The sequence below is a fragment of the Vigna umbellata genome, chromosome 8 (genome assembly GCF_029865625.1).
Source record: "Vigna umbellata cultivar VRB3 chromosome 8, Vumbellata_1.0, whole genome shotgun sequence".
Taxonomy (NCBI): Eukaryota; Viridiplantae; Streptophyta; class Magnoliopsida; order Fabales; family Fabaceae; genus Vigna; species Vigna umbellata.
This window is the reverse complement of record NC_142172.1, coordinates 46,532,003-46,544,098: the sequence shown is the minus strand read 5'-3', so window position 1 is coordinate 46,544,098 and position 12,096 is coordinate 46,532,003. Positions and strand designations below refer to the sequence as shown.

The 12,096-nt window shown below is 31.5% G+C and overlaps 2 protein-coding genes across 4 annotated transcripts; both read right to left on the bottom strand.

The window, feature by feature from the left end:
• Positions 1-1,838: 1,838 nt before the first annotated feature.
• On the bottom strand, positions 1,839-6,595 carry LOC124834222 (Regulator of Vps4 activity in the MVB pathway protein). Of its 3 annotated transcripts, none has more exons than XR_007028467.2 (7): positions 6,437-6,595; positions 5,817-5,949; positions 5,615-5,718; positions 3,911-4,082; positions 3,666-3,806; positions 2,210-2,707; positions 1,839-2,040 (listed from the first exon to the last, which is right to left on the bottom strand). XR_007028467.2 is itself a non-coding variant. In XM_088097574.1 (7 exons), the coding sequence occupies exons 1-7, from the start codon at positions 6,484-6,486 to the stop codon at positions 2,333-2,335; spliced, it is 1,008 nt and encodes a 335-aa protein (XP_087953700.1). In that variant the 5' UTR covers positions 6,487-6,595; the 3' UTR covers positions 2,054-2,332. The 3 variants fall into 3 exon arrangements, 2 of the variants coding, with proteins under 2 accessions (XP_087953700.1, XP_047164830.1); XM_088097574.1 differs by lacking the exon at positions 1,839-2,040 and adding an exon at positions 4,971-5,003 and having other exon boundaries at positions 2,054-2,707; XM_047308874.2 differs by lacking the exon at positions 1,839-2,040 and having other exon boundaries at positions 2,054-2,707.
• Positions 6,596-8,796: 2,201 nt separating this feature from the next.
• On the bottom strand, positions 8,797-11,896 carry LOC124834202 (caffeoylshikimate esterase-like). Its single transcript, XM_047308850.2, has 8 exons — positions 11,559-11,896; positions 11,381-11,410; positions 11,162-11,291; positions 10,461-10,607; positions 10,234-10,364; positions 9,563-9,700; positions 9,236-9,334; positions 8,797-9,154 (listed from the first exon to the last, which is right to left on the bottom strand). The coding sequence occupies exons 1-8, from the start codon at positions 11,844-11,846 to the stop codon at positions 8,945-8,947; spliced, it is 1,173 nt and encodes a 390-aa protein (XP_047164806.1). The 5' UTR covers positions 11,847-11,896; the 3' UTR covers positions 8,797-8,944.
• Positions 11,897-12,096: the final 200 nt, after the last annotated feature.

Genomic DNA, 12,096 nt, shown 5'->3' with positions numbered 1-12,096 from the left:
GACAAATGGGATGATGTGGATGTAATAGCGTGTAAAGGGATAGAGCTATAAGGGTCGTATGTGAAACCTAGAGACATTAGGGTTCAGCCTGAGGGTTCACTCTTTAGTCTGCTTCTGTGTGTGGTCACTACTCACCTAGCTCAGTAGTGTTTGGGAGTGCCAACAAGAATGTTTTGGTTCTTCTGACTCACTTGGTGTGTAGCCCTGCCACCACCTCTTTTGGTGCCCTTATAACCAATTATTCTTTTCTCTCTTACTTTTCTATTAACAATTTCATTTATTATCTTTTCCTACACTTCCCTACTTTGGATATCAAATCTCTATGCTAAGTACAAGTTTACTTAATGTAATATCTATTTATTTGTTAGGATTGTTAGAATTTAACAGGGACGTCGGTGTAATTTTATTTTTTCGATCATCTAATCACAAAGTATTGTTAATAGTATTTTAAAAAATAATTACTGTAAAAGTTATCTAGATATATGTTTTTTCATAACAGTATAAACAATTTTACATTTTTATAGACTTCTTACTATGTTTTCAGTTGTGTTCTGTTTAAAAGCCTCTCTGGGGAAACTTTAGAAATTCAATTTCTAAAAGAGACAAGAATTTTTGTGAATTTGATGTTTGTTTTTTCAAATTTCATTCACACCAAGCATAAAAAAGCCTACTTTATTCAGTTCCACTTTACTATTGGGCTAGTGATCCCCCAATAAGACAATAGAAAAGATAACCTATAACCCGCCGACTATGACTAAAACAAGTGAATTTCTTTTTAGACCTCATACTTTCCTTTTACCACCCCTATGAAAAATGCTCACTTTGCTCTTCTAATCTGTAAAAAAAATGACTCTCAAACAGCGAAATAGTGGAATGTAGAAGTTTTTTTTAACTTTTAGATTGTACAATCTAGAACTCATTTCTTACTTTTAACTAATACAATTCAAAAATCAGCAAAAATCACTTTTTACTTTTAGATTGTATAATTTAAAAGTCCATTTTTGTTTTCAAATTACATAATTTAAAAATCATTTTATTTGAAAAAAAAAATTCAAATTGTACAATCAAAAGGCTATTTCTTTAAATAAAAAAAACCCTCTGAATTGTGTAATTTGTGAGTGTCTTTTGGACAATTCACAAGTCATTTTTTGCATAAAAAATTCTAAATTAACACAGTCCGAAAGTCATTATTGAAAAATAAAAGGACTTCCACTAAAATACAGTGTGATATGTTCACATCTTTTAAGTTAAGAAAGTGAGAGGTAGAAAATGTTTAACCAAAAAAAGACAACTGGAAGAATGGCGACAAAAAAAGGACCGTGGTGGTGACAACATAGAAGGAGAGGACAGAGACCAAGGGCATTTTTGCCTTTTTACACATCCCATGAACCTGCATGTAGAAATATATAGGTACAAGAAGAAATACACTTGAAACAAAAATACACAAAAGTGATGAAAAACCTGATAAAAAAGCCCAAAACTTAAACTGGACTAGATAGAAAAAAAAATTATTAATCTAACTTAAAAATAATTTGAACTTGCCTACTTAACCTGCTATTCAACTTAACCATACATCAGCTCATTTTTTAAAATAAAAGTTACATTTCTAAATTTTTTTTAAAAATAATGTTACTTTATTAAAACATATACATTTTATATAATTAATATATTAAACTAATTCTTTATAAAAACTAAAACTGATTTCATTACAGTGACTTTATTTTAAAAGCTAAATAATTTATCTTTAAAATTTTAATTTAAAATTATTTTTATATTAATTTAAGTGAACCCAAATAGCACACCATAAGACCAGCTGGAATTAAAAATTACACCCAGACTGGAATATAACCCGGACTGCTCATTTTAGCCCACACATCTTCAAATAATAACTGATGATAACCAGCGGTTGTCAATAAAAAAAATCAATCCTGTCAAATATAATAGCACATGAAGGTCTCATCACACTTGCACATGTTGGGTTGGGTTGAAAAGGCCACAACACCTAACAAGTATCACAACTACAAAAAGTTTATCCCATACCTGCAATAAAACATGTCTGAGATGATAAGTATGTATAACAATTTTGAAAATGAACACAATTATTCGCTGTAGCAAGAATAAGGGCAGATTTAGAAAAGTTCGCACCCTTCAGTATTTCGTTAAGTTACAATGATACACATATACGAAATTAAGAATATACAATGCATACCGCACAATTCTTATTACTTGAAACAAGCGTATGAAGCTGTCACCTCCGCAATAAAGAACATCACTTTCTCCTTTCGCATTTAGTTCCTAACGTTTCTTTTCCGTTATTACGATCACTGAAGATTTATTTACCTTCCAGCTTCAATGATGCAAAACTACTCTGGACTAGTGCAGCAGCAGCACGAGCAGCTGCTGATGCACGATCTGCAGAAGCAATGGCAGCACGCGCCTTCTCCAGTACATCAGAAGATTGAAATCTTGTCTCACTTTGGGCATCTCCAGCGGGAACATCATTATTTTTGTGGGACTGTTCAATTTCATTAATATTCAATGCAGAATTATTGTTAGAAAGGCTGGGAGCTTCAAGTTGTTTATATTCTTGTTTATCATGCACAGACTTGTTAGAAGGTTCCTTAGTACGAGATGGTGAATTATTAGAACCATTTCTGCTGGGCGTATGAGAAAGCGTAACTCCAGCACTAACTTGCTTTGCTCCTCCCTAAGGTAACACGAGAAAATCATGATAAAAATTAAGAAAAGATGAATAAATTCCGGAGACCACAGTAAAGAAGTAGGCAACAAAGTATAATGACTTCAAAAATCTTGGAATATTAGTTCACAACACTTAGTTTAATCTATAAATAATACGTAGGTCAGTGAATTCAAGATTTGGATTTCCCTTGTCTGGAAACAGGCTTCTAAATGTCAAGTTCTAAGATAAACGTGTACATTTGAGTCGTATACAACTCAAAGGAACTCTAAGGCGCTGTAGACCCACATTGATTTATGACAAAGTTAAGCGGTGAGAATCATTTCACTAAATAACTGAAATTATGACTACCACTGATAATAAATGGACCCTCCCTGAAAACAATTTTAGTCCTGTATCATGTCTATGAGAAGGAAATCACCAAACTCACCACCATTAAACAAGCTACACTTGAAAAGTCCAGGAAACTGGAATAAAATAGACACATTAATATTTGAAAAATTGATGAAAAACAGATAACTTCCAGATCTCCTGCATTCACGGAATATCTCACTTATAAACCTGCCCACTTGGTCCTTGTTGCTGTTCTTTACATAGTCCCCAGCCCATATAAAAGGTGATGGTTGTGTTAGATAATCGACAAACAACCTAAACTATCTGACATATACAGAAGATGTGAGGAGATTTAAGACAAATACCCTCAATACCTAGAGTCACTTTCCAATGCTCATAGTAGAACAATCACACAAAGACCAAAGTACCCTGAGATTAGGATTAAATTCTCAGTAATTTCTGGGGTCAGTGTCAGCAATAAATATGGTAGTAAACCATTATAGTTACACAAGTGAGAGCTCATTAGTTATATAGATGCTATCTATTGTCAATGACATGTCATGAATCTAGTAGTAGATAATATTTTTAATGTAAAAGAATGAAGGAAGAAACAAGCATCTACTGATAAAATTACCAGAAGATCTTCATGATTTTTCCGAAATTCAGCCTCAGTTTTAGAAGAATCCCATGCTATATTGTATTCTTCAGCAATCTCCCTCAAGACCTTGAGTTTTACCTCTCCAGATGGAGCAGTAACTGAAAGCTTTTCAATGATCTGAAAAAACCATATCAGATGAACAGCTGGACTAATGATATTATGCAATTGTTTAGAAGCTGTAACAGTTTGCTACTCAGAAGCTGCAATTAGAGATATATCACCGTGCGGTTTACGCCTGAATCAGGACGAAGTTCTGATGCTGCAGAGACAAATTCTTTCCCATATTTAGTGGTAAACAAGTTCTTGATGTGCAATAAGTCTGGTACATCAGAACATCTAGGAGCAGCAAAAATTATACTTGCAATGGCTTCTCGCAATTCCGAGGGGCATTCCCTATCATGTGGAGAAGGAAGGCTTCAAGTTTGACTACAAATATTTTGCTTTAAATTGTATAAGGCGCAACTGTTAGTAAACTCAATTCAGTTATTGAAAATGAATATTCTCTGTTCTGAAAGTGATTTCGTACATGATTTATTTATTTAGTTGCTAATAAGTAACATGTATCATTTCAAGGTTCAGAAATATTAAAGTGCCACATATTACAGTATGCACAGGGTCAATATACTAACACAACACAAACAAATATAAAAAAAGTTATCAAGTATAGGTAAAGTACACTATTCCTCCCTAATGTTATGTAAAAAACAATTTTGCTAAACCAAGTTTAAAACCATACATTGTACCCTATTTAAGTTCAGAAACAAGGTCATTGAATCACAATTTATATTGCAAATTGTTATGCTAATTTTTTAATCATGATTCATAAATTGTGCAAGTGAAGAGAGTATATTCACAAAAGTCACTGAAAGCACCAGTGCGGAGAGTACATTATACAGTTTTTAGCCCCATGAAAAGCAAGAGACCAAGAAGGACATTGGAGAAAATGGTCAGCAGGGATCTCATGGTAAACAATATTATAAAAGATTTATTTAAAACAAACAGAATGGCATTTTGTAATCTAAGTAGCCAATCTCACCCTAGTGAAATCTGTTTTTGTTGTTATTTATTTGATCGATTCATAAATTGTATGAAATTGTACAGTTTGGTGACATAACAAAGAATAACTTGAAATACATCACTTAAATAATGGGCAGTGCTAAATCCAATAATTTTAAACTAGAAAGGGACCTAAAGTCCCACACAACAGAATCACGAGATATAGCTGAATGTTTGAAACCTATATTTAACAAGACTTAAAACAGTAAGGGAACAGCCAAATACCATAGATAATGAGTGAGTGACAATGCGGAACCCCTGTTTTAGAAGAATGAAACTAAAACATCAGATTCATAAAAAAGGATGTGTTTAGTAGTACTCCTTTAGTTTCTTTTCTTTTGTATTGGTGATATGGAATTGCATTGATTCATCCATGTATCGTAATTTATAATAGTCTTAGTCATCCCCAGCTTCATCTCTTTACGCCAGTAGCCAAATCATATCAAAGTCATACCAATTGTGATTCAAATTGCAAATCATAAGATTCTAAGACTATGTTCAAAAATATATATTTTACCCCCCTTGAAGATTCAAAAACGATGAAATCACAAATACTTGGGTTTCAACTGACAATAGAGGCCATCTAATATATTTTTCACTGTTACATTCACCAAAAAACTACCAATAGTGTACACAGACTTTCCCTGTTTCTGATTTCTAATGTATCGAGAAAAGCATATCACTGGTAAAGTTTAGTGAAGCAGAAAGATTCAGAAAGATTGATCAATTTCACATTTGTGAAAAATAGCATGGAAATCACAATCTGATTTGCACGAGTACTAAAGTTCAGGTCCGTTAACCATGGAGAAAATACACAGCATGACAGTATGCGATGTGCCAATAAGTACTCTAATGACCCGAGGACTTACCTCTGGTTCTCAATTATAGGTACACGCGCAAGAACAAATTCACAGAACAACTCCAAGATTTCATATGCAGCCCATATATTTTGTTCTCGTATAATATGCTCCACCTATTTAAATCAGCACATTTTACAAAGGCATGTCACAATACATGGAGAAAAGATCCAGACAGAAACTAACAACTATTAACCAACCCTTCAAGGATTACCCGGATTCTAGCAATTGCCTCTTGGCCAGCCTGCAAGAATTGGCTTATCTCCTTGCACATTTGTTTCAGTTGCACATCTCTTTTGTTCTGTAGCAGCTTAATGCGTGAAATTGCGAGGTTCAGGCATGTTTTGCTACAAGATGAAAAAACAACGAAAAGCCAAATGGTCACTGGTGTACTTCGTAATAGATAGATAGTTCAGTGAACAACCTATAGAACATTCATTAAAATCCAAAGTGCAAAGCAACCTTTTGAACAATCACAATCACACCAAGGACAGACATAGATACGATACATCAACCAAGGATCCGTGCCCTTATCTGAATAGGTCCCTTTCCCCAACAACCCAATATCTGGCTATACACATTGGATATACCTCAATATCTTACAATACATGTTTCAAGAAAGTAAATAAACCCTAAGGAGTCAAAACTGAAATTGAATTTGACACAAAAAAAACATTTCAATTACAATTTGAGCAAGCTTATGAAAAAAGAAGAAAAAATTGCAAAACTAGCTTGAGGAAAGTAAAATCCAGTCACATAGAAAATCCCAAAACCTAAATCATGTAGCTTTATGAGAATCAGAAAAGTGAAATCATATAAGCAATCGGAAATCACCATCGAGTTCCCAAAACGCCTCTGTTAAAAAGCTGGTTAAGAAGTGACATGGTGCCTGTTTCTTAGATACCACTGCCCGTGGTAGGGTGAGACCAATGGAAACAACAAATGTCTCTGCCCTTCAAATATATTTCTCTTCTCATCCATCCTATTACTGCATTGGTTTTTTCACATTTTTTTTAAAGGTTGAAATGCAATAATCACTGGCATATACATCTTGTGTAATACATTGTATTCTGTTAATAAATTTGAATTTAATTTATTTTATTTTAAGTTTTTTAGTATTTTAGTCTAAACTTATAATTGATTTTTAAAACAATATAATTGTATGTAGAATTAATTTAATATTTTTTGTATAGTAATCTCAATAGAAAGAATTACATTATTGTTATTTTGATAATATAGAAATATTATTATGAAAACGTTTTTTGAAAGGAAAGAGAATATTTTGAGAAAATATTATTGTTGGGAAGGAACACAATTGAATGGTTTGAAAAATAAAACTTTTGTAGTAAATTTATTTATAAATCCATTCTCAGTTGATAATTAATATTTTAAATTTCATTTGAAGTTAACTATAAATTTTTAATAATAATATTAACTTGAACTAAACTTTAAATATTATTCTTATTATTCCATATAAAACAACTATAAATCAAATAATCAATTAATATATTTATTTGTAACATCTGTAAACAATATTTGTATATAATAAATAATTAAATATTTCATTAAAAATAATAATTATATAATGAATATAATAAATAATGATTATATTGAAACATAATAAGATTAGTTTAAAATTGCATTGACACATAATATGAAGTGATTGATTAAAATTATATTAAAACATAATATTAAAATTGTATTAAAAAATTTAATCTAAATCTTAAAATACAACAAACCACAAAGTATTACTAAGTAAAATATAATAATTTTTAATAAAAAATATTATCCAAATATAAAAAATATAAATCAATTAAATGAATGGACAAAAAGATAATAAAATTGAAATTGATGACATTTTATACCATTACCCTCAATAAATAAGTTAATAATAATATTATTAAGAATAAAATAAAATAAGTAAACATGCACATAAAAAAAATGTATCATTTTTATATATATTGTTATAGATATAGTTATAGATAAAATGAATTTTAGTTATTAAAATAAAAAATTATTATAAGTAATATTGTGTAAATAAATTTTTTATTATGAGTACTTATTTAAATTTGAAAAGTAATTACTAAAATGATAAAGGTGTAAATAATTATTTTTAATGAGTAGTTATTTGAATTGAAAAAATAGTTACTAAAATGATAAAACTTAAAAAATTAGTTTGTTTAGTATTAAAATTATTTAAATTTTAAAAGTAGTAATTAAGAAAATAAAATTGAAAAAATAAAAAAGGACATAAAAGAGTTGTATCTTCTTTATATATAATTATAGATAATACATAATATATTAATATATAATATATAGTATATTGTTTGTGTTCAATATATATAACTTATGCAAATACTCTTATGGAAGGTTTGTGAAAAATAATGTTCCATTTTCTTAAAAAAAGAAAATTAATAAGAAGAAATTAATGTAAGAAGTTAACACAAACATTAAAAGTAAAATGGTGAAATGATTATAAGAAATGAAACATTTAAATTAAAATTATCTAATATCAGTAACAACATTACAGCCCCAGGATCAAGTGTTCATAATTGATCTAAAACTAAAAGCAACACCAAAATATTTTTAAGCAAAACACATGATAAATCCAAAAATAAAACATCATAACTAAGTAGATAGATCAATATAAATTATTTTTAAATTCTCTCAAACTTTATAGCCTTCTTAAAATAGATATGAGTTGAAATCACTTTTCTCTCAATCTTAATAGTCTTTTTAAGATTTTCTTTTCAATATTCTGTTTTGAGAGTCGAAAATACTTGTACCATTTTCTATCATAGAAATGAGAGTAACATCAAAACTCAAGTAAACACTTAAACACTGGATCTCATCATCAGAACTTAATGTGTAATTCTTGTACAAAATGAGAAAAATTTAGAAAACATATAAAGTGAGATTAGTTAGAAAATTTTTTTACAACCAGATATCTGCTGTCCCATGGAGATTAGTAATCAACAAAATAAATAGATATTCCATATTAACAATGTAAAAAGGAAAATCGCTTATTTTATAGATTTTAAATAGTGTTAATTTAAAATTTACTGGTACGAGTTTGAATAAATCTCTCAAATACACAATTCTGAAATTGTTAAGCAATTACATTAAACTCCACAATATTCAATCTGAGATTCACTATTTGTTTGACAACAGAATAGCAGCTTAGTATGAAAAGGTTGAAGAAATGACAAACAAATTCATTTAAAATAATTCACAAAAAATTGTGTACGAATATTCGTGTAAAATTTATATTATTGTTTTCCTCACTGAACTGTTAATTTCACAAATATTCTCACAAACAACTCACTATAAACCTCATTCAAGTTAGCACCTAGAATCAAGCCATGAGATAATGTCATTATGGACAGCAGAAATTCTGTCATCAGGTTCTCCTTCCAAGATGCCGTGGTAACCTCCTTCATAGATCTTCAGTGTCTTATCCTTGCTAGAAGCTTTCTCATAAAGAAATTGACTCACTAATGGATCTGTCACCTTATCTGCTGCCCCATGAAGAATCAATAAGGGAGCTGAAACCTGCATTACTCTCAATACATATAAATGTCCTCAATTTATATGACAGTTACTGCACACAAAAAAAAAGCAAAAACTAACCACCTTGTGTAATTGTAACTCGATTTCTTGAGTGGCACTTAGAAGCTCCATGCCAGTTTTCAATCGTGTTGGATCATCATAAGAAATAACATTGTAACCAGCCTACAAAGGAAAGAATCAAGTCCTATAATTAGTTTGTACCGTCGTGCAAACTTTTAGTGACTAGTTCTGCATGAAGTTTTTCAAAGTTCACAACAATCAATGATAGAAGATACTTTGGATCGGTTCATGCACTTGAAATCACTATATAAGAATTAAGGCAAGGGTGCATGTCACGACCATTTCAACTTGTAAGCATGGAACATTTAGGGGTTGACAAAAATTACCAACCACTTTTCTCTTGCGAGGTTCTCGGAAAGTTAGCTCAGATATATCTTTGTGTGGGAACAGCTTTGCCTTTGGCATCACTTTAGACAGAATACTTAATACCTTCAAAACTGCAGTTGGCGGTAGCATACCCTCTGCGATCTTCGCACCAAAACAAGAATAAATCGGGTTATCTGATACATATTCAAATATTCTCAAGAAAGGCTAACGGGTTGTTTCATTTTCCTATAGATTGATTTTGGACTCCTTTCCATTTTTAGACAAGCATTAACTTTTAAAATCCATTGAATGTATCAGATACAAATTATAAAGAAAATCACAAACATAAATTATTGATAAGGAAAACAAACTTTAAAACTAGATCCACTCATAATCGGATCATAAAACTCTGTGATACATATTACATTTTTCTTCTCTTTCTAATATTGACAGTGCCTATTGAATTAGGAGCTATTAGTCACACATTGGAGGGTGATGTTTGTCATGTCCGAGGTTTACTGCCAACATATAATTTTGAGGGTAGAACCTTGAGAAAAACAAAAACTGAACCTTTGAGATGACAAAGACGTGATGAGAATAAAACAGTTCAACGCTCTCAAACTATATAATAAGAACATGAAAATTATACTAATGAAGTCGGTGACATGAACTGCAACACAGAGGAATGTGCTTACTTTACACATTGGTGCAACAAGGATTACTCCATCCCAAGTGTTTGGTTCCTTCAAATGTACCTTAAGAGCAATTGCTCCACCCATAGACTGCCCCATAATATATCGAGGCAACCCACTCACCTCAGGCCTCTCTGTCAATTGAAATATAATGCATGCATTTTCCCATATGAAAGATTACAAATTACAATAGTGATCAATATGACATCATGGATGCAAAAAGGTCTTACCTTTGATTTTTGAATAATGTTCTATAACGTCATTAACCAAATCATCAAAATCTGGTATATAACCGTGTAATCCATCAGATAGACCAAAACCTGGATAGTCCATAGCATAAACACCATACCCAGAAGCAGCTATTCTTTTGGCAATACCTGAATAAAAAATCAAATGCTCCCCTGTTACATTTGGCAAGTTTCTAGCTTTGATTAAAAATTGATAGCACAACACACAACAAAGGAAAAATTAGCTACTTCTTAAAATGAAATTGGGATCAATTATATTTTTTACCACTCTAACTCGTGACTTTTCTATTTTGTTTACAATTTTTAAGAAGTTGTAATTTAGTCCTCGACAATATTTTTCTCCCCTGTACAGTCTCTGTTAATCTTTGTTTGCTTTGTCTATTTAAAGGGATCAAAGCAAAACTCATAACATTTAACAGGACAAAATCTGCAAGTAAAACAGACACTCAACTACATTACAAGTGTACAAGAACAAGAACAAAAGCTTTACTCACTTCTCCCAAAAGATGAGACGAGCTACATTGATCATAATACATCACTTGCCTCAACTAAAGACTAAAACTCGTAGTATTAAATTGCAATTTTTTTTTTTTTTAAATGAGAGACCAAATGACAATTATTTTATCATTAGACTGAATAAAAATATATCTAAGGGTTTAGGGCATGCAATTATGACAAACCACCTTCAAAGAAAAAAGTGCAAGTGCTGCCATATCCATGACAAAAACACAAAGCAGCCTTGAGTGGAACGCCAGATTCAGGCATCCAGCTTTTGCAGAAAATTTCCAATCCCCTGGAGTTCCTTTCGTACCACTAATAAACAAGCAACGAAATTGATCATATTTTTCACCAAACGAACAAAAGAACATAGAGATTGTTTGCCAAAAATAGAAAAGGCTTACTTCCTCAGTTTTGATCCCAGCAGGAGCAGCCTAGTTTGCCAACCCAAGACAAACAGGGGAAGAGATTGACACATCAAAATGAATGAGTGATTCTTTAACGAGGCAAAACTCTGAAAGATAAAACCGTGACAACCAAAGCTTTATTGTAAAGATGACAAATTGCCAAGTAAGAACTAACCTTGAACAAGAAATGGTCCAGCTGCTGGTGCACCTCAGTGAAAGCTGAACGAACCCGTCTCCGCGAGGGTGCGAAGTCAAGGTTCAGAGAGGCTATGGCGGTCAACTCTTCGCTCACACCTTCGATGCTTGACTTTTTCTTCGCCGTTGTCACCGACAGCCTTGTGTTTGAACTGAATTTTGGTGAAATGGGCATCAAATTGTGAGGGTGCTCAGTGGAAGAGATGGGTGCACGTGGGAAGAGGGAGAAGTTGTGTGATCGAAATCGGAGTGCCTCGGACATTTCCATGATTTCTTGCTTAGTGCGATATGCCAAGAGGACAACAGTGTTTTTAATCAGCGTTGACTTCAAAGTTTTACTACTTTTAATTAAAAAAATATGCCTTCTCCATAGAAATACGTTTGAATATTTTCTTTTATAGAAAAATAATGGTTAATTTATGTATAAGTTAATTTTTCTAACACTTGTGATTTTTTTAAAATTTAACTTTTTACTTAGGTATCCTTTTCAATAAATGTTTACATTGAATTTATTCAGA

Bases quoted from the DNA above. Each gene is read 5' to 3' on its own strand.
- LOC124834202 (XM_047308850.2), bottom strand. From the start codon at position 11,846: ATGGAAATGTCCGAGGCACTCCGATTTCGATCACACAACTTCTCCCTC. The intron at 11,411-11,558 runs GTTAGTTCTTAC...TTGGCAAACTAG, and splicing joins TGGACCATTTCTTGTTCAAG to GCTGCTCCTGCTGGGATCAA. The intron at 9,155-9,235 runs GTGGTTAGTTTT...AGAGTAATGCAG, and splicing joins TCGAGTTACAATTACACAAG to GTTTCAGCTCCCTTATTGAT.
- LOC124834222 (XM_088097574.1), bottom strand. From the start codon at position 6,486: ATGTCACTTCTTAACCAGCTTTTTAACAGAGGCGTTTTGGGAACTCGA. The intron at 4,083-4,970 runs GTATTTGGCTGT...TCCACATGATAG, and splicing joins TCACTCACTCATTATCTATG to GGAATGCCCCTCGGAATTGC. The intron at 2,708-3,665 runs GTAATTTTATCA...GTGTTACCTTAG, and splicing joins AAAATCATGAAGATCTTCTG to GGAGGAGCAAAGCAAGTTAG.